The 20,200-nt window shown below is 46.6% G+C and overlaps 1 protein-coding gene across 2 annotated transcripts in view; it reads left to right on the top strand.

The window, feature by feature from the left end:
* The first annotated feature begins 1,976 nt into the window (after positions 1 to 1,976).
* Positions 1,977 to 20,200, top strand: part of LOC147613505 (Nucleotide/sugar transporter family protein) — a 77,358-nt gene continuing 59,134 nt past the window's right edge. The window contains exons 1-3 of one of the 2 annotated variants that reach the window (XR_015263205.1): positions 1,977 to 2,690; positions 2,853 to 3,022; positions 3,154 to 3,239. Coding sequence is in view for 1 of the 2 variants with exons in the window: in XM_086781471.1 (XP_086637597.1) it covers positions 2,095 to 2,690; positions 2,853 to 3,022; positions 3,154 to 3,239 (852 nt within the window). In the remaining variant the exon portion in view is untranslated. The remainder of the gene's footprint in view (positions 2,691 to 2,852; positions 3,023 to 3,153; positions 3,240 to 20,200) is intronic. The other variant, XM_086781471.1, reaches the window with a different exon arrangement.

Consider the following 20,200-nt stretch of genomic DNA (forward strand, 5'->3'; position numbering starts at 1 on the left):
GGGGAAAAAACCTCCTAGTGAGGGAGTAAGTGCCCCGACGGTCCTAAGTGTGTTCACACACATCACTACCATATAATGCTATAAATCTTTGCAATTAGGCAACCATAGGATTTGGGCTATTATACATGTGGTAAATTGCAAGTAGATATATGCATGGAACATATTGAGAATTTCGTTTTGGTTGTATTAATTAAGTGGCCACTTAATTATTATTATTTTGTCTAAGGCTACACCCCCTTGTCTCTCTCCTCCCCTGCACACGCGTCCCCCTTTCTATCTCTCCTCCCCGCAGCCTCTCTATCTCTCTCTCCTCGGAGACATCCCCCTCTCTTTGCTACACGTACGCGTCTCCCTCCCCCTCTCTCCTCCCCCTTTCTATCTCTCCTCCCCGCAGCCTCTCTATCTCTCTCTCCTCGGAGACATCCCCCTCTCTTTGCTACACGTACGCGTCTCCCTCCCTCTCTCTCCTCGGAGACATCCCCCTCTCTTTGCTACACGTACGCGTCTCCCTCCCTCCCTCTCTCTCCTCCCCACCGTAGGCGTCCCCCCCTATGTCTCGTCCCGTACACCTCCTCTCTCACTCAAGACGTGCACACATGCCTCTCTCCCCTCCCTCTCCGCTTGGCACCCTCTTGCCTTCTGCCAAGGTTGATAACCTCAAACAATCCCCACTCCTCAGAAGCCCTACACTTGTGAGACAGGTGCCACCTCCTCGCTCGCGACATGCATTAATCCACGCGTCCGAACGGTGACATGTGGATACACTTTCTATATATACAAGATATATTGCCAAATATGTCTTCACAAAAAAGCCTTCGAAAAAACATTACAATTAGTAACAAGCAAACCTTCGTTTGATTCATTCCTCATTAAATTAATTAATTAATGCAAGGCCCAAACAACATTTTGGAACATATTGACATTATGAAAGCTCTCCAATTAGGCAACCGTAGGATTTGGGCTATTATACATGCGTTAAATTATAGGTAACACACACACGATGTTGGATATGCACGTGCACCTAAAAATAAATGGAAAGAACTTGTTGAAATTCAGAGTAGATTCGCCAACTCCATACCACAAATGCACAAAGCTGCCTCTTGACTCTTAAGGTTTCCTACACACATAGGAGTAATATAATATATTTCTATAATATTTAATTGTATTTATAAACTTAATATAAATTACTTTTAAATAACTAAATATGGTCATTTGGATTAATTTTATAATTTTTTTAATTTTATCAAGAAACTAAATATAATTCTATCTCTGTCTCTCTCTCTCTCTATACACACACACATGTATCTATGTATGTACGTATCTCTCTCTCTCTCTCTCTCTCCCTCTCTCCCCCTAACGTGAGTGGCTCCACTTTGCACACATGCGAGTATTTTTGGCCAAGGTAACAATCAAGAAATACATAGATAGAATCTCATAGTATTTTTCTTTTAAATGAACATTAGGCTACTAGAATCACCATCCGATAGAGACGGCACATAGTCGTGAGCTATGGTAGAGTGCCTTTATGTGGTGTCTACGTCACTATTTTTTCACTAGTACAATTCTCTTTTACCAAGGGTTACAAAGGTCTACCCACATGGGCTCTTTCTATTATGCATTTGGTAAATTGCAAGTAAATATGTGCATGGCTTTTGACATTGTGAGCTCTACAATTAGGCAACACGATTTGGGCTATTATACATGTGAAGTAAATATATGGTACCCAAATTCTCTTTTCGTATTAATTAATTACTGAGGCAATAGGGATTTTGACATTATTAGCTCGATAAGTATGATTACGATAAAATATATATGCACCCATTAATTAATGGAAGCTTAGCTTATTTCAAAGCTGTGAAACAAATTGCTGAAAGTGTGGTTATATTATATTATATATAGATGAAGAAAAAAACATATATTTATGTATGTAAACACATATATTAATTCTGTGTTTACAAGAAAATATATATATGCAGTTTTTTTAACGAATGTCAACGACGGCGCTTGTGTGTGAGATTTTCTACATGAAACAAAAATTGTGAAACAATTTGCTGAAGAAGTCTCAGATTACCAAGGTTCCGCAGCAGGAGCGTCATGGCAAGTGAATCAGACGAGTATCCTGGATCGGACGGGGAGCTGTCTTTCTCTCGTTGGCGTTCCAACACCACCTCCTTTCCCCAGAAGAAGCCGCCGGGCGCCGCCGAGGAGTCCGCGCTCGACTTCCAGTCGCAGTTTACACGACGCCGCCTGGAGAACGGGGAGGGGCCGACGGGCAATCTCAGTGACAGGAGAGGGATCAGTATTACCATCCCCCCACACACTTGGGATCAGATCGGCAACGACTCAACCTCTGCAGACTTGGATTGGGTAGTTTCAGACCAGGAGTTTGAGAGAGACTTTGGATTCGAGCCTATAGCTCAAGACGCCGATCCGAATGCAAGGATGGCAGACAGAAGACACCCGGTTAGAATCAGCTCAGGTTTGCATTCCGTTCATCTTGGAGAAGAAAAAGTAGGGCACCCCCTGGACGAGGAACGAGGGAGCCGCGGGTCTAGCGAGTTGTCACTCCAAGACTTGGTAGAGAGGCAGGAGGAGGACCTCATTTCCACCAGGCGATCCGTCCTTGTTGCTCTTCTAAGGACCATGGCTTTCATATTGATTTGGTACTTTTTCAGCACCGGTCTGACCATGTAAGTAGGCTTCACTCTCATCTTTTAAGCAGTCCACATTGAATCGTTGCTCACATTTGCAGCAGGTTTTTTTTTTAAAACAGTGTGCGAAAAAAGTGCATGCACCTTATTTTTCTAACAGATATAACCGTGTAAAAAAACCTGCACTCTTTGTTCTACCAGATATAATAAGAAACTTCTGGGAGCAAACTTGTGGGACTTTCCAGCACCTCTGTTGATGAACACTGTCCATTTTGCACTGCAAGCAATCATATCATCGCTTGCATTGCGGTTTTTGTGTCCATCGATGCAGGCAACAACCAGTATGTCGTGGAAAGATTACTTTGTCAGAGGTACTACACCCATTGGGACAATCATAGTTGCCCTGCCTTGAAGGGAAGGGGAGCACTATAAAGAAAGAGCAGAGTTCTCGCAATCTGATATTCTCTTTGGACGGCCTTTTCTTAAACTTTTGCTTTTGCAGTGGTTCCTACTGCAGTTGCAACAGCATTGGACATTAACTTGACTAATGCATCCCTGGTCTTCATATCGATATCATTTGAAACGATGGTGAGCACATTGACACACCAATGCTAAAATTACTATTCAAGAAATACATACATCTACTTACGGATTACACTTATGTACCTCTGAAGCATCTCTTTAGATAGACAACATGTACACGGGTGTGATTTCCATTGTATTAAGCATGTATGTGAGATCTTTCCTCCTTTTTCTAGGAAAATGACCCTTTCGGTGTTGGTTCTGCTTTTTATAGCTTAAAGATTTAAGCGGCATAGAATTATACTAAAAGTACATTTCACCTCTTTCTTAGACCAGACTAGGGTTACCACCATCTCTCTCTCTCTCATATGATAGGCTTCAAAACTAGTAGACTAGGTCAATGATACTAGAGATTCAAAAGTGTATAGTCATGATTACATCCCAATTGCGTGTACACATTTAGATCGTAAGTTTACATTGGGAACGAATCTTAATATGAGAGAGAGAGAGAGAGAGAGAGAGAGAGAGAGAGAGAGAGAGAGATTATATTAAACGCCTATGAAAGACCCAAAGGGTCTTTAAGATAGAAAATAAGTACATATGATCTATGAATAACTGGATGCTGGAAACACGAAAAAAACAAACATCTACCAAATAGAATGGGCCCATGTATTATGTGAGCTAGTGGATACAAAAAAGGGAGTCAAAGTTAATTCTCCTCCTTCTAAATGGTGTACGGTGCAACAATGTGCACCTCTTGTATCTATTGCGTTTGAGGATGTCCTTTATCTGCTGTTGGTGGGTGGAGGGTCATAGATCCTTGGGAGTAGGGACATTGTGTGCGCTCTCCTTTGGACGGGCTTGGTTAGAAGTTGCGTTAAAGGGGTGCAATTTTGGCATAAGTCTCGATGAATTTTGAAAAAAGCTTGTGAAAGATTTCACCTTTCCCATAGTTATGAGGACTCTTGACTTAAGAAATTTTTTAGTCTTACTAGAGTCTATCCGCACACCATTTATATGTGTCTTAGATATGAAAGTTCTTGTTTGCAGAAATCAGACTTTGATTTCTTTGCATACAGCTTCTCGTCTTAGAATCTCCAAGACGTTCTTGAGATGTTGTTTATGTTCTTCCAATGGGGGGCTATAGGTAAGTAAGCCATCTAGGAAGACTACTTTCCCACTTTCCTAAAATATGGGTGAAACAATTCGTTCATCATTTGCAGGAAAGTTACCGCATCATTGGTTAAACTAAGAGCACCAAAAACTTGTTGTGATCATATTGCATTTAAGATGTAGGCTTAGGTTTATCTTTTTAATCCTTATTCGATGGTATCTAGATCTTAAATCAATCTTAGTGAAATGATTTGTGCCTTCAACGTGATCTACTAAGTCAATTATTTTCGATAAAGAGTACCGGTTCTTTAGAGTGAGCTTATTGTAATACGTCTTTCATCTTTGAAAGAAAAATCCACGGAGACTTATTTGGTTGAATCAATCCCTTCTTGAGATACTGTTGGAGCTGGCTAGAAATCTCCTCTCTTTTTGCCACAAAAATACCAAGGCTCATCAACACCACATTGGGGGCCAAAGACGAGTTGACTCCCCCCTTCTTAGGTGCCTAATGCTAACCACATGGTTAATGGGGCCTAGGCCCTAATCTGGGGTTAGGGGTGTATGCACAGGCAGAAGCATAGACAAGGAAAGAAAGAGAGCCCTTAGCATGAGGCTTTTACAATGGCAATAGAGCAGTACAATGTGCAAAGATTGGATGCTATAAGTGATAATGAGGAGGCCCTTTATATAGTGATGCAAGGAGCTGGCCGACTGCCCCTATGGAGCTAGCTGAGTGCTCCACGACCCACAATTAAGGAGAAAATATATAAAACCCCAATAAATAGGCACAGTCCCACCCCAATACATGGAATGCACAATATTCTAACACCCCCTCTGTAGCTCATAGTATGCAAAAGTCTGAAGAAGATGAAACCATGGACCCTCTAGTACTGCAGATATTGGAATCACCTTAGAGAGAGCACCCGCCAACGCGTTTCCTCGAAACACAATGCCACCACTAAAAGCAAAGAAATCTGCGTGGCCCCAAATTCCCACACCAGTGTGCAGTGAACTCCAAGAATAGAATGATGAGCTGCCGGACACACCGTGCCCATTATCCCCCAATAGTGGATTGTGAACACATCACGTCCTCAAAACCTCGAACAATGAACTTGGAACAGATCCTATCCATAGTCTTTGCTACACCAAAGCTGATCTTGTCCTACTAGATTTTTAATGCTTGGAACTCCGACTCACGGTTCCCATGCACTAGAAAATGGAGCTGCATACAGTCCCTCCCCTGCCCACAAGCCTCCTTTGACTAGAAACACATGGGGGAAGCTATCTGTATACTAAAGAAGACCACCATCCTGGTCCTCCCGAGTCGGAAGCGCCCTGGGAGCCCTAGATGAGTTACCAAAAGTATTTGAATCATTTTCTTGTGTTGTGTCTTTGCCCTTCTTTTGATGGAAGACTTGTCCTTGGTCTTGTTGTTCTTCTTGGACAAGCAGTCCTTAGACAAATGTCCTCTCTTGGCACACGAGAAGCACCGACTCCGACCTTTCTTTTGTACTCAAGCAAGTGCCAAATTTGAACTATTAAGAGACACCTTGATCTTACCCTGAGAAACGAGGACAGACTCTTCTTCCAAGAGAAGGGAGCTGAGGTCATCAAAATCCAATTGAGTGGTTGTGACCTGGCACCTCAAAGCCCGAGAAACTACATCATACTCTGGAGGAAGCTTGGTGAGGATAAGTGCAACCAACCGAGCAGAGGACAAGGCAACACCCCATTGCCAGTAATTGGTCATGGATAACCTTGGCATTCATAAGGAATGAGTGCATAGAATTGCTAGTTGGAAATACTAGACCGTAGAGTTGCCCTTGCAAAGTAATTGCTCGAATCGATGAATCTTGAGCATAGAGATCCTCCGATTTGGACCAAACTTGAAATGCACTTGCATGAGTTTGCACGGCCGGTGAGACCTCCTACGTAATGGTTTGAACTTTGCACAAGCACTGAGTGTGCCTTCGAATCACGATCCTCCTAGTCTTGTAATTCTACAAGGAATTCATCCTCTTGAACCTGGGTCCACCGCCTCGAGTTCTGAGGACGCTCGGGCTTCTTCTTAGTCTCTTGCATGGTTGCAAGTATGATGTTTTCTTGTGGAGTATGCTAGGGTTTTGATCTCGGTTGAGAAGATATGGTGCTTTTTTCAGTTTTTTGTCACGCATGTTTGACCCGTGTGGTTTGAAGTTAGGAAAGAGAGAGAAGTTGCGTGAGAGAGGGTATATGCGGGAGAGATGTGTGCAGCCATGGTTTAGTCGCGTGTGGGAACCTGAAGCGCATAAGCCTATGGGCCGGGCGTGTGGGTGTGCATAGCCGAGAGAGGGTTAGGGGTTGTATGAGTCGCCCACGGATTGTATGTAGGATAGCGCCTACCTCTTATGTGCTTGGCTACAGTTTTAGGAGGTTAGCATGCATAAGGCTTTACATCTCTTACCTAGGCAAGAGGCACACACACATGAACCAACCAGCAATAGAACCAAACGCAGCCAGCCTGCATGTGCAGCCAGAACATCCTTACTCTATGGTCTTGCCATGTGGCAATCGTGCAGTAGATGCGTAGTAGGGGAGTGAGTTCAGGGTAGCACTATGGAGAAGAAGAGGGGCACTGGAGGAAGAAAAAGCATCTGCATAAAAAAAAGCATAAGCACTCTTTAGTAAAAAAAAAACGTTTTTTATGCATTTATGGCTTTTTTGGGGTTAAAAAAACATATATGTGCTGGATATTCTTTAAAAAATGTGAGAAAGGTGGTCTATAGTGCCAAGTGGGCTCACCACACCACTGTTAGTGAGAAAGGGACCGTGACGCCAAATCTTCAAGAAGGCCTTGGGGGGCTTTTGCATACGCCCAAAGCCACCCTGAAGCTTCCCCCATTGTCCATGGAGGGTATGAATGATATCAAGCTATATGCTCGGGATGGGCTCCGCTGGTGGGGTGAGGGTGCCCTCAATGGCCTTGCTGTAGGCACGCCAAACGTGCCACCCAACAATACTGTTGCAAATCTCCCATCTCTGGTTGGAGCTGGGAGTCCAATGGTCAGTGGCTAGAGTTGGAACTGGCACTACATAAATACAACGATGAGAAACCTTCAGGGCAAATCCCCCACCCTCCTCCTCATATGCCATGGTGACCTTGGCCTCTACCTCAGCGGCAAGCAAGTGTGCCCCAAGTAACTGTGCGGGAGGGGCTCCAATCCATAGTGAAAATGCTAGAGCTGGAATTGGCACTGCATAAATACAATGATGAGAGACTTGCGAGGCAAGCCCCCCACCTTCCTCCTCATATGCCATGGCGGTCTCGGCTTTAGTGGCCCAAGCAACTGTGTCCCAAGTAACTGTGTGGGAGGAAGCTCGTTCCACAGTGAAAATGCTGAGAATCCGTTGCGAAACTTGCTGAGCCTTCAAGCAATCCCAAAGGTGGCCATAGGAGGTGGGCCAGTAGGCTGTTTGAGGTGTGGCCATCTACAGGAGTCTCTGCGGCAATGGGATCCCTATGATAGTGAGGAGGCTCCCGACATCCCTTTCTTTGCTTACACTGCATGGCTTGGCTGCAGGACTCGGATGCCAGAGATCGAGGACACTCCAGCAGCAGCAGCAGGAGGAGGGCACTGGTAGTCTCAGGGCCTCCCTCCTCAATTTCTCTCAGATTTATGGAAGAGGCTGTGGGATAGTTTTTGACCATGAAAGATCACTCTCTTTCTGTGGCAGCTAGCGCATCAAAGCGTGGCAATTGGCACTTGGCTGCCAATTCCACTCCCCCGGGTCCCATTGCAGTTATGTGAGAGGGCATCCCTCCCAAATCCATAATCGCTAGAATCTCTCTCTAGCCACCTTGGCCGGAGGAGAGTCTGTGCCACTCGTGCATGAAAGCCAATCACCCTCACCCTTTGCAGGGTGCATCCACTGAAATCCTCCAAAGGGGGCTTTGCTCTCTGAAGTCTGCCACGTGGTCTAATAGAGAAGGTGAGTAGGGTGGAGCTCTCCAGCCAAAGGAATGTTGTGTCTGGTGAGGGGGGATGGATCGTCGATGTCAAGGCTAAGTTTGTCCCTACCCCGTATCCTAGTGAGGCTCCTCTCCTTGGCCTTCGGGGGCAGCCTCCTGCTCTCCAAAGCCAACCAATTTGCTCTATGCGACCTCTTGTAATAACCTACTGATCTCTCCAAGGCCTATGTCCAAAGCTTGTGCGGCGGCTGAACCAGTGTGAAAATCTTGACTTTGTCAAAAGTAGTGCCTGCCAGAATACCAATCATGCCACCTCGACCACAATTTTCTCCCTCCTCTACCTCTTCATATCTGTGTTTTTCCGCCCATGGACAGATCTGCGTTTTTTCTCCAGTTGAAGCTTGCGTTTCAGATTTTCAAGGGCCGATTCATCACCACTTCAGTGGGCTGCAGTTTCTTCTCTTCAGGGCGTCAGTTTGCAGCCTGTAGGCAACCTGACAGGGGTGTTTTTTTTCTGGACAGCATACCTGCCCATCTTGGCGGCACCTTCCAGGGGTTCTCATGCATTTTTTTTCAGGTCTAGACAGCAACATAGCTGTCCCAAACAGGCTGTGTTTTTGGCCTGTTTGGGCTTGCTTTCCCAACCCTGATCTTGGAGCTCTCTGGGCTCCCTTTTGCCTATCCTTTCTGGCTATCTTGTGCCATCCCTCCCACCCCCTAATTGTTCTCTGCAGCAGTTCTTGATACGAGGCTTCAACGTTTCCATATTCAGCCCCTTATACCTCTGCGTTTTCAGAATTGCAGCCATGGTTGCTGCGTTTTTCTGAACCGATTTTGCTAGTAGCTCTACCTTTACTTGGGCTTCATCTGTTGGACCCGAAGGTACCTTCTCTTCAGCGTTTTTCCTCATAGGAGGTGTGGACACTGGTTGGCCTGAATTTTCAGGTTTGTAGCCCTTGTTTGGCTGCGTTTTCTTCTCCAGTGGACACATATCACTTACAGAGGGGGTTTCTTGTTTGGATTGTGGCCTTTGGAGGCAGTTTGGTACTTGAGGAGGATTTTGAATTTCAGATTTCAGTGAGCGTTTTGCTGATTTTGGAGCATCTCTACTTGTGTTTTGTTCCTGGCCTACACGGTTTCCCGGTTTCCACATGTTCCTTGCCTTTTGTTGGCGGTGGAGTGCTTTTTTTGTTGGATAGCAGTGTTTTGGCTGCGTTTTGTGTCACGTGCATCCTGCACTTGGATGCCACGTAGACATTTCTGTACAGAAGGTGTAGGACCTGGGATGGTAAACTGGTCCCATGTGAGCCCAGTCCGGGACGAGGCAGCCAGGGATCCATTTCAGTCGTCCGAGGTCAGGTGTGCATTGTCCTGCACATGAGTCCAAGGTCAAGTGTGCACTGTCCTGCACCTGAAACAGTGCCAGTCCACGCTGTGAGTCTCCCTCTAGAATGATGTCAGTGGTTTTGTGTATCTGGTATGGTACTGGAGGCCAGATCACTGAGTAGAGTATGTTTAGGACAAGGGGCCAGCCCATAGGAGCTTAGTATGGGCATGGGAATGGTGTGAAACCATCCCCATGTGGGCCAGTAAGGCCAAGGCTGGACCCACCAGCCATGGAAGGGCTGTGGGACAGCCCTAAGGCAAGAATAAGGTCATTTTCAGGAGGTTACAGCCTTCATAGGGCTGTAGGGCAAGTATGGGGCAGCCCATACAGGCTGCCCAGCCCATGGGTTGTGGGCAAAGGCTATGCCCAGCCTTCTAGAAGCAAGCGCCTGCCTCCCCAGCCTGCTAGGGAATTTACGCAGCATTTATTGGGATTTATTTGAGCATTTAATGCTGAAAATACTCAGTTGTGGGAATCTAATGCTTGCCGCCTGCTCTTGTACTGGGATTTATTTGAGCATTTAATGCTGAAAATACTCAGTTGTGGGAATCTAATGCTTGCCGCCTGCTCTTGTACTGGCTGACTGCCCCTGAAGGGTAGTATAAATAGGAGAGGTCCACAATCCTATCCTTCATCTCATTTTTCACCAAGTGCTCAAGCAAACCAAGGGGCCAAGACAGCCAAGGGCTTGCTAATGCAAAGGGGTGAAGGATTCAGGTCAAGGGCAGGATTTTCCAGCCAAGAAAGGTCAAGAATTCTGTATTTGTTTTCAGATTTACATCATTCTAATAAAGCAAATACACCATCCGTAGTGGGGGCCCTACAGAGGGTAATTGGGACCCAATACTGTGTCCTCTCCATCTCCCCCTTCTCTCTCTATTTTCTGTACATCTCCTTTCAGTTTGTGCGTTAATTTCTGTCGCAAAAAGAGTGCTGATTTTTGAGTTTTGAAGTACCGATCCTTCTCCGAAGCTTCCGCATACTACAGTGGTATCAAAGCCTACTTCAAGGACAAAGATTCAGCAAAGAAAACCAGAAAATTTTTCTCGCTTGTATGGTTGGTTTTTAAACGCCGGTGGACTACCCCTTTCAGAGTGACTCCTGTCCCTCGAAGGACGGTTGGTTTTTAGCCCCCGAAAGCCTCCGGAAGTCTCCCACACAGATAGTGGATAGTCGGATTGCGTTCCGGAAAGGAATTGCATTTTCCCGCTATGGCGAGCTTCGGCGACGAGAGAGAACCAGAACCATGGGACCAGAGTGCACCAGGCAGCCCAGCTAGGGCACCCGGCTTGAGTGTCATAGACATGTTCCAGCAGATGATGCGAGCACTCGCAGAACAGACAGCCAAGTTGGATGAGCAGAAGGTGCGGATCTTGGCTCTGGAGCGTACCCGCCCTCCAACGTCGCGTTTTCCATCTCCTCCTCCCTCTCCTTCCGTAGTGACTCGTTTCTTTATGCCTTCCGAAATATGTAAATCCAAGGTCATACCCTTGCTTAGGTGACGATGCCCCAAATTTCTCTAGTGAGCATACTTTTAAAGCTAGTTCATTAAAATTAAGAAAGGCTTAGTCTTAAAAGTTAAGCTACTTTTTGCACGAAGGAAATCCCTTTACCATGGACAACACTAGGCCATAGTAATTTTCTACTTTAGCAAACAAGAAATTTAATTGAGAGGGATGCAAGCAAAATATATAAATCTATAAGATATATAAGTGGGACATATGATGTAAAAGGGTGGATTTTCAGAGACATGCATCTCCCTATATTACAAAAATCTATTTATTATCTACCAATGTATTCACAAAATCATTCATCTTAATGAATTTCCATATTTGTATATGCTATCCATAATTAATCTGCATCTCAAGCAAGGAGCTTGGCTGCGGCTGTGACCTCGCGAGAGGGTCTTTGTGACGAGGAGGAGATCCGACAACGAGAAGACGGCGTCCGTGGTGAGCTCAGCTCCCACACAGACCCCAACGGCTATCCCTAGTTCTTTAACCCTCGGTGCTTCAGTTGGAGCAGTTATTAGTCGGGAGCTCGAAGATAAGCAGAAGGGCGCCCATGACCAGGAGTATGAGCGCAGCGAATTGCTCAAGTCCTTTGGCTACATAGGTGGCCAGAGAGTCGTTGTCTTGTTTGACAGCGGCAGCACGAAGGATGTGGTCACGGAACAGGCCGCTAGGCGTGTCCGTTTCGAGCTGACTGCGGTGGACAAACAGGTTGAGGGTTTTAGCACAGGTATGACAACGAGCGTCAAGTATGAAGCTCTAGGTGCTAAGTTAGTGATTCAGGGCATAGAATTTGTGCGTGACTTTATGGTTGCCCCTCTTGTAGGAGCAGACATAATTTTGGGTATCCAGTGGTTTCACAAGTTTCTTCCTGATGTCAAGTGGGACAAGCACACGTTCCAGATCAATTGGAATGTGTCAAACACCCCGGTGACCATTAAGTGTGAGCCAGGTATTCCAAACTTTCCGCTCATAAGCCACTTGCAGGCTAAGCGAGCAGTCAGGAAAGGCACACAGTGTGCGATGATTTACATCCAGACAGCCCAGACGGTGGCCAGTGCTTCCGAGAAGTACTCGGTTCTCCATGAAAAGTTCCAGAAGATTTTTCTTCGGGACAGTCTCCCTCCCCAGCTCCCCCCGTCCAGATCGGAGGATCACAGGATTGACCTCCTCCCAGACTAGGAACCCCCGAGCAAGTTTCCGTATCGCCTTCCTAAGGCAATGGAATCGGAGTTGGACCGCCAACTCCAAGAATTGTTGCAAGCTGGCTTTATCCGCCCCAGCGTGTCGCCATTTGCAGCATCGATCTTGTTTGTCAAGAAGAAAGATGGGTCTTCTCGGTTGTGTGTCGATTATCGTGCACTCAACAAGCTGACTATCAAGAGAAGATTCCCGATGCCTCGAATTGACTATATTCTCGAGAGGCTGAATGGAGCTAAGGTGTTCTCCAAATTGGATTTAAAGAGTGGGTACCACCAGGTATGGATTGTAGAGGGGGACATCCCCAAGATGGCCTTCCGTACAGAACGGGCCCACTATGAATTTGTGGTCATGCCATTTGGTTTGACGAACGCCCCAGCTACATTTAATCGCATGATGAAGTGTATTTTCTGGGAGTTGATTGGAGAGTGTGTTCATATTTCTGGACGACATACTCATATTTTCAGGTACAGTTGAGCAGCATGACATTGATGTGGAGAAAGTCCTTAAGTTGCTGGAAAGCAACGAGCTCTATGTCAATGAAAAGAAGTCAGAATTTTATCATTTCCAGGTATATTACTTGGGATATATAATTAGTGTTGAAGGCATTCGCCTTGATCCGGCTAAGGTGGCCGAGATTGTTAACTGGGAAGTACCACAGACAGCTTATGACATTAGATCATTTGTGGGTATATGCCAAGCATATTCCACCCACATTGACAAGTTTTCTGATCTCTCGGCAGACCTCACCGATATGCTAAAGGGAGTGAAAACAAGAAGGCAAAAGATTCGAATGACTCCACGAGCGTTGGAGGCATTCCAAAACCTGAAGGTGGCTTTGTCAGAAGCGCCTTGTTTAGCCCTTGCCTCGTGGGACAAACCATTTCAAGTGATCACCGATGTGAGTAACATCGCAATTGGAGGTGTATTGCAACAGAATGGTCATCCAGTAGCTTACATGTCTCGTAAGTTACTGCCTGCCGAGAAGAACTACTCAGTCTATGATCGTGAACTCCTAGCAGTTATACAAGCCTTGAAACATTGGAAACATTTTCTGTATGGCTGTGACTTTGATGTTCGCACTGACCATCAGGCATTGCGCTGGATTCAGACGATGCCAAGTGCACATTGGAGTGATCGACAACACCGCTGGAGTCAGATATTCCAGCAGTTCGGTGGTATGATTGAGTACCTTCCAGAAAAGGCCAATCCAGTGGCCGATGCTTTGAGCAGGAAGGGACAAGTATCCACGATTCAGACCACTAGACTTGACCTTGTTGGTACAGGACTAGAAGACATGAAGCATACGTACGTGGATTCCGAGGAATTCGGTACTCAGTGGGAACAGGCATTGGATGCCACAGGACCATGCCATTTTCTGATATGCGATGGTTGGCTTTTCTACAAAGGCCGACTATGTGTCATGAAGTCATTCCGGGCAGCTCTTCTCCATGATGCCCATGACGCCATTACAGGTGGTCATAGGGGCATGAATTCGACTCTGGAGAAATTAGAACTACTATTGGCCAAAGATGAGGCGTGAGGTGTTTACATATGTACAACGCTGTGACATTTGTCAAAAGGTGAAAGCTTCTCGTGGAAAGAAGATAGGGTTGTTACAGCCCTTGCCAATTCCTGAGGGTCCTTTCCAGGACATTTCGATGGACTTTGTCACTAATCTGCCTCCCAGTCCAAGTAAGCGTAACACGCAGTGCTTAACTATTGTTGATAGGTTTAGCAAATTTGTTATGCTTATTCCTTGCAGGGCCAATGTGATCGCCGAGGATGTTGCCCAGTTATTCATTCGGCATTGGTACCCAATTGGCGGGATTCCTAGGACCATAGTGTCAGACCGAGATGCCAAGTTTACCAGTCATTTTTGGAGGGCATTGTTTGATAATTTTGGTACTAAGTTGAATTTTTCCAGTGCATTCCACCCAAAGACAGATAGCTAGACAGACATATACAACCAGTTGGCCTTTGATGTGCTGAAGTGTTATGTCCACGATCAACAAGGTAAGTGGGAATCGTTTTTGCCTTTAGTTCAAGCTGTTTTGAATAACTCTTTTTCTTCAGCTATTGGCAGGACTCCATATGAGGCAGCGTTTGGAAGACCGTTCCAGTCGTTGTTAACCAGGACTTCATCTTCAGTACCAGAGGCGAACAGAGTAACAGAGTCTTACCAGGAGATCCTAGAGTCAGTAAAAGACAGATTGGCTAAAGCCCAAGAGGCCTACACTCGACACGCCAATAAAGACCGAAGGGATATGACATTTTCGGAAGGAGATTGGGTGAATGGGTGTATCTTCGGATTATGAAGCAAAGATTGAAGCAGGTGGGCAAGCGATGTCCAAAGTTGTCTTTCAGGAGCTTCAGACCATTTCCCATCCGGAAAAAGATTAATGAGGTGTCTATGCAGTTAAAGCTACCTCCGAGTTGGACTATGCACGATGTATTTCATGTCAGTTGGTTAAAGCCATAGGCAGGTCCACCCCCTTCAGAGGTCAAAGACGAAGCGGAACCAGACATTGTGGATGAAGCAGAAGTAATGGTTCTAGAACAGATCCTTCTGCACCGTTTCAAGCATGGCTCAGGCCGAAGATTACGACAGTTCCTCACGAAGTTTCAAGACCGAGGAACTCATGAAGCGGTATGGCTCGACAAAGAATTTTTCGAAGACTATCCGGCATTATTGACGGATTATTTGGAGGCTATGCAGCTTCCGTCAAGTTAAGCAGAAGGGGATGTCACGTGCTGTCACCAATTGGCTGACCATTTAGTACATCTCCAGTTTTTGTGTCTCGTTCACTTGAGGCCAGGCCGGTGTCTCATGTGAAGAGGCCAGTATTTTGCTGACATGGACTGGTGCCACCCGTGTATGACCTGGACTGTGTTCGACCCATGGGATTGTCACGCCATGGAAGAGCCAGTATTCGTGCCGTGTCTTACCTATGGGACTGTCACACCATAGGGAGACTCGTGCCTAGAACTGTCTCTTACCTATGGGATTGTGTCACCAATTGGCCGACCATTTGGTCCATTCCTAGTTTTTGCGTCTCGTTCACTTGAGGCCAGGCCGGTGTCTCGTGTGAAGAGGCCAGTATTTTGCTGACATGGACGGGAGCCAGACTGGTGCCACCCGTGTGTTAGCAGGATGGTGTCCTATGGACGGGAGCCAGATCAGTGCCACCCGTGTATGACCTGGACTGTGTTCGATCCATGGGACTGTCACGCCATGGACGAGCCAGTATTCGTGCCGTGTTTTGCCTATGGGACTATCACACCATAGGGAAACTCGTGCCTGGAACTGTGTCTTACCTATGGGACTGTCACTCCATAGGAAGACCAGGTTTTTATGTTTTTATTGTCGTGCCAGTTTTGTGCCGACAGATATTTTGTACATGTTCCATGAACGGGAGATATGTCCATGTTACTATTTGCACATGCACACATATTTTGCATGCTTGAAACTGTTTTCGCATGACCTGTATTTGTGTGTTTGCCTGCCTGACGTGTTACTTACTGAGCGGGGACGCCTGCTAGTGAGTCGTGAAGTCTGCTCTGTATTCTGACGAGTTTCAGTGCATGTGAACAGGTGGTAAGTATATGGTACATGTTGTTTTAATGTTTTATATTCTAACCCTTTGATTTATAAGGTTAGGGGTTCACATTCATTTAAAAGTGGGCACCCCCTTTGGGCACCCACTTTGGGGCCAAGGTGGGGAGCCTCACTTTTAAGTGAGTGTGGGGGTGGGCATGGTCACCAACCCCCACTAGTCCCCTTCATGCATGCGTGGGAAAACTATAGTGGAAACTCCACTTTAATTTTATTAAAAAGGGCCCTTCTCTCAAGCGTGGTATCTCATCGCTTCTCTCAAGTGTGGATCCATCATTTTTCTATTTGGCGCATGATCATCAACCTGGAGTCACCTTCGTTGGCGGCTGGAGTTCACCTTGTTGCTGCTTCAGGATACTACAGCTACACAAGAGGCGGCTGCCCCTCCATAGGCTGGCTGCAACTGCCCCCCTACTGGCGACTGAATTCTGCTGCAGGTGGCTGCGTTGAATTACCTACAGGCTGCGCTGCCCTCTGTGCGCTGGTGTTACCTTACTGCTGCGCCTGCCTCTACAGGCTGGTGTTTACCTACAGGTGGCTGGCTGCAACCCTTACCTACAGGCGGCTGGCTGCAACCCTCTCCTACAGGCGTCTACTTCTCTCCACAGGTGGTTGGCTGCAACTACCCTACAGGCGACTCTCTCTCTCTGCTGCCGGCTGCGCTTGCTCCTCTACAGGCTGGCTGCCACTGTTATTGTACCTCCTTACTGCTACGACTGCCTTCCCTACAGGCTGGCTGCAAACCACCCTCTACACGGCTGTACCACAGCAGGGGACTTTCTCACTACAGGTTGGCTGCAACTACCCTACAGGCGGCTGTGCCCTTTTTGGTGGTACTTATCGTGGTGAGTCTTCACGAGGCTACTCTTTCTTCAACAAAGGTGGTTTCAAAGACTACACAAACACTACAAGTTTTGGTCTTCTATCAACCATCTACAAGTAAGTGATTTTCAGATTTGAGTAAAGCATTTAATGTTTAAATCTGGTAAGGGATTCATCCCTCTACGGCCACACCCGTTCGGTGCCGGGTTGTCCAAGCTGTATTGGCGAACCTCGGTCCAAAGGTGCTGAGATCGGGAGAGCCAGGCGTTAGTACGAGAGCGCCTGTCTGTGCGTGGTCTCGGAACACCAGTGTGGTGCTCTCCGCGGAGTCCAGTGAAAGCACAGGACCGTAGTGATTGGACCACACTAGTGGTCATACTGCTTCGAGTTTCTTCATCGAAATCCGAGCCTATTTGTTTGGTACTGTTTTCATATGTACATGGACATTATCTGGTTCTCAGAACCCATGGAGCATTGTATTCATTAAATACTCCCAATAAATATATCATATATTGAGGGGGGGGTCGGCCCGTTCCGGCCCCAGTGCTGGTGTCCATCTTTCCATTTCTGTTCATTTAAATTCAAGCTGTTTAAAGTTGTCCATTTCATATTTGTGGTTTTAAAGTTGTGCTATTAAGCGTGTGGGTGTCCAGCGGAGTCTTTTCCACTTGACGGGATCGGTTTCAGATTGTCACACCATAGGAAGACCAGGTTTTTATGTTTTACGTCGTGCCATTTTTGTGCCGACAGATATTTTGTACTTGTTCCATGAAGGGGAGATATGTCCATGATACTATTTGCACATGCATTCAAGTTTTGCATGTTTGAAACTGTTTTCGCATGACTTGTATTTTTGTGTTTGCCTGCTTGACGTCTTACTTACTGAGCGGGGACGCCTGCCAGTGAGTCATGTTGTCTGCCCTGTCTTTTGACGAGTTTTGGTGCATGTGAACAAGTGGTAAGTATATTGCACACGTTTTAATATTTCATATTTTAACCTTTGTTTTATAAGGTCATGTGTTCACACTCACTTAAAAGTGGGCACCCACTTAGGGGCCAAGGTGGGGAGCCCCACTTAAGTGAGTGTGTGGGGGTGGGTGCATGGTCACCTACCCACACTCCCAAAGAGCTGGCCGCCCACATGCAAGCGTGGGGAGCCAGCCAGCACATTTTGTTTACTCTCCCTCCAACCTTAATAAAAAAAAGCTCCCCAACCACCCTTGGGATATGATTTTGTGCGCCTCCATCACCCTGCGCTTCGTCGCTTGCTGATGGCTGAGCCAAATCAAAGGCGGCTGTGCTACTGTTGCATACAATCGGCGCATACTCCCAAGAGGTGCTATTTCATCCATCGCTGTTGGCGGCAGTATATGCTACAGGTGGCTGCGCATGCTCTTCTACAGGCAGCTGTACTTCCAGCAAGCGCAGACTGCATGCGACTCCTAGCAGACGGCCTGCCACAGCAGGTGGCTGTGCGCCTGTTTTCCAGCCAGCAGAACACTGCCCTCAGGCGACTGTGCTTGTGCTCCTCCACGCCATCTTCTCTCCACGCTGCAGCCAGGCATCTCCTCCCTTTCAAGTGGGTGCTCCTCCTTTCACAGCAGGCGGCTGTGGCCTTTGCGGTTGTACTGGTCTTGGTGGCTGCGCTAAGTTCTCTACGAAGCGGCTGTGCCATCTCAACAAGGTGGTTGCTTCCTCTATTCAGCAGATTTCAGCAAGGTGTTACCTCTCCTAAGGCTGCCGCCCCATTTCCTTCTTTGAAAGAGGTTGCACGTCTTCTCCACTGGCGACTACAAGAGGACTTCACATCTCCTGGGTGGCTACACCTTCTACACGAATACCTCGGGTATTGGATTTCCTTCTGCCATCCACAAGTAAGTGAATTTTCAGATTTAAATAAAGTACTTTGTGTTAAATCTGATAAGGGATTCATTCCCCTCGGTAACACCCGTTCGGTGCCGGGTAGTCCAAGCTCTATTGGAGAACCTCGGTCCAAAGGTGCTGAGATCAGGAGAGCCAGGCGCTAGTACGAGAGCGCCTGTTTGTGCGTGGTCTCGGAACACTAGTGAGGCGCTCTCCGCGGAGTCCAGTGAAAGCACAGGACCGTAGAGACTGGACCACGCTAGTGGTTGTTCTGCTTCGAGCGTTGACTTCGAGCCTATTTGTTTGGTACTGTATTCATATGTACATGGACATCATCTGGTTCTTGGAACCCATGGAGCATTGTATTTGTTAAATACTCCCAATAAATATATCATATATTGAGGGGGGGTCGGCCCGTTCTGGCCCCAGTGGTGGTGTCCATCTTTTCATTTTGGTGGTGTCCATCTTTTCATTTCATTTCAATTTCAAGTTGTATTAAGTTGTCCATTTCAAATTGTGGTTTTAAAGTTGTGCTATTAAGCGTGTGGGTGTCCAACGGAGTCTTCCCACTTGACGAGATCGGTTTCATTGGTATCAGAGCACGGTTGTTTCCCTCTTTCTAGTGGGGAAACGAACCTGTGTATTGGACACCCTGCTTTTAGCACACTCAAACACAATGGACAGCCAAGGCAACCCTTTGGAAGTGCCAAATTCGAGGGGTCGATCTAGTGCCTCTTGTGGGTCTGATGCCCTGCGAGGAAGACACAAGCCCCTTGAAAGGGTTAATGATAGTGAATCAAAGGGTCAACTGTCTCCAGGAAAGACAGTTATGCTTGAACAAGAGCCTGATGCAATGAGGGCTGAAATGGAACATATGAGAAAACTTTTGCAGGCACAAGAGCAAGAGTTAAAGTTTTTGCATGAAGATCCCCATCTGCATAGTGGCATTGAAGCTAGGAAAGCTGATGCAATGGTAGATGTAACTTTTGAGTCTATGGCTCGGGAAGTGGGCAAGAAGCCAAGGGAGTTGGCACTTCCCTACCTCCTCCGCAAAGGTGATATCAAAGAGGGGAACGACGGAGAGCTGAAATTCAGAAATCCACCTCGTTTGAAGCATGGAGGTCCTGCATCTCAAAGGCTGAAATCTTTTATGCAACAGGAAGAGGTGACAGTCACCTCTCGTCATGCGTCCTCCCCGCAAGGCACAAAGCCTGACAGATATATGTATGCTAGTGCTCATGGAGGGCATGAAAGTCACATGCATGCAAGATATGTATCTCATAGTAAGGGTGATAGGTCTGCTTCTAGAAAAATTTTGCCTTATGAGTTGTCTCATGGTGGAGAGACACTGCCTTATGCAGGTAAGTCACATGAATCTGAGTTTCAAGTTCGTGGAGCACATGCCACCGTGCCTCATGAAATTTCTATGACGGCCCATGGAGCCCATGCAGATAGGGCTGCCCCGTTGGATAAGGGGAAAAGAAAAAGAGAAGACCATGAGCCTCATGCCAAGAAGCTCAAGGAATTTAAAGCAGGTGACAAATCTGTTAAATTTGATGTTTTTCA

The sequence above is a fragment of the Cibotium barometz genome, chromosome 43, assembly GCF_041138505.1.
Source record: "Cibotium barometz isolate CiBa-2024 chromosome 43, ASM4113850v1, whole genome shotgun sequence".
Lineage (NCBI taxonomy): Eukaryota > Viridiplantae > Streptophyta > Polypodiopsida > Cyatheales > Cibotiaceae > Cibotium > Cibotium barometz.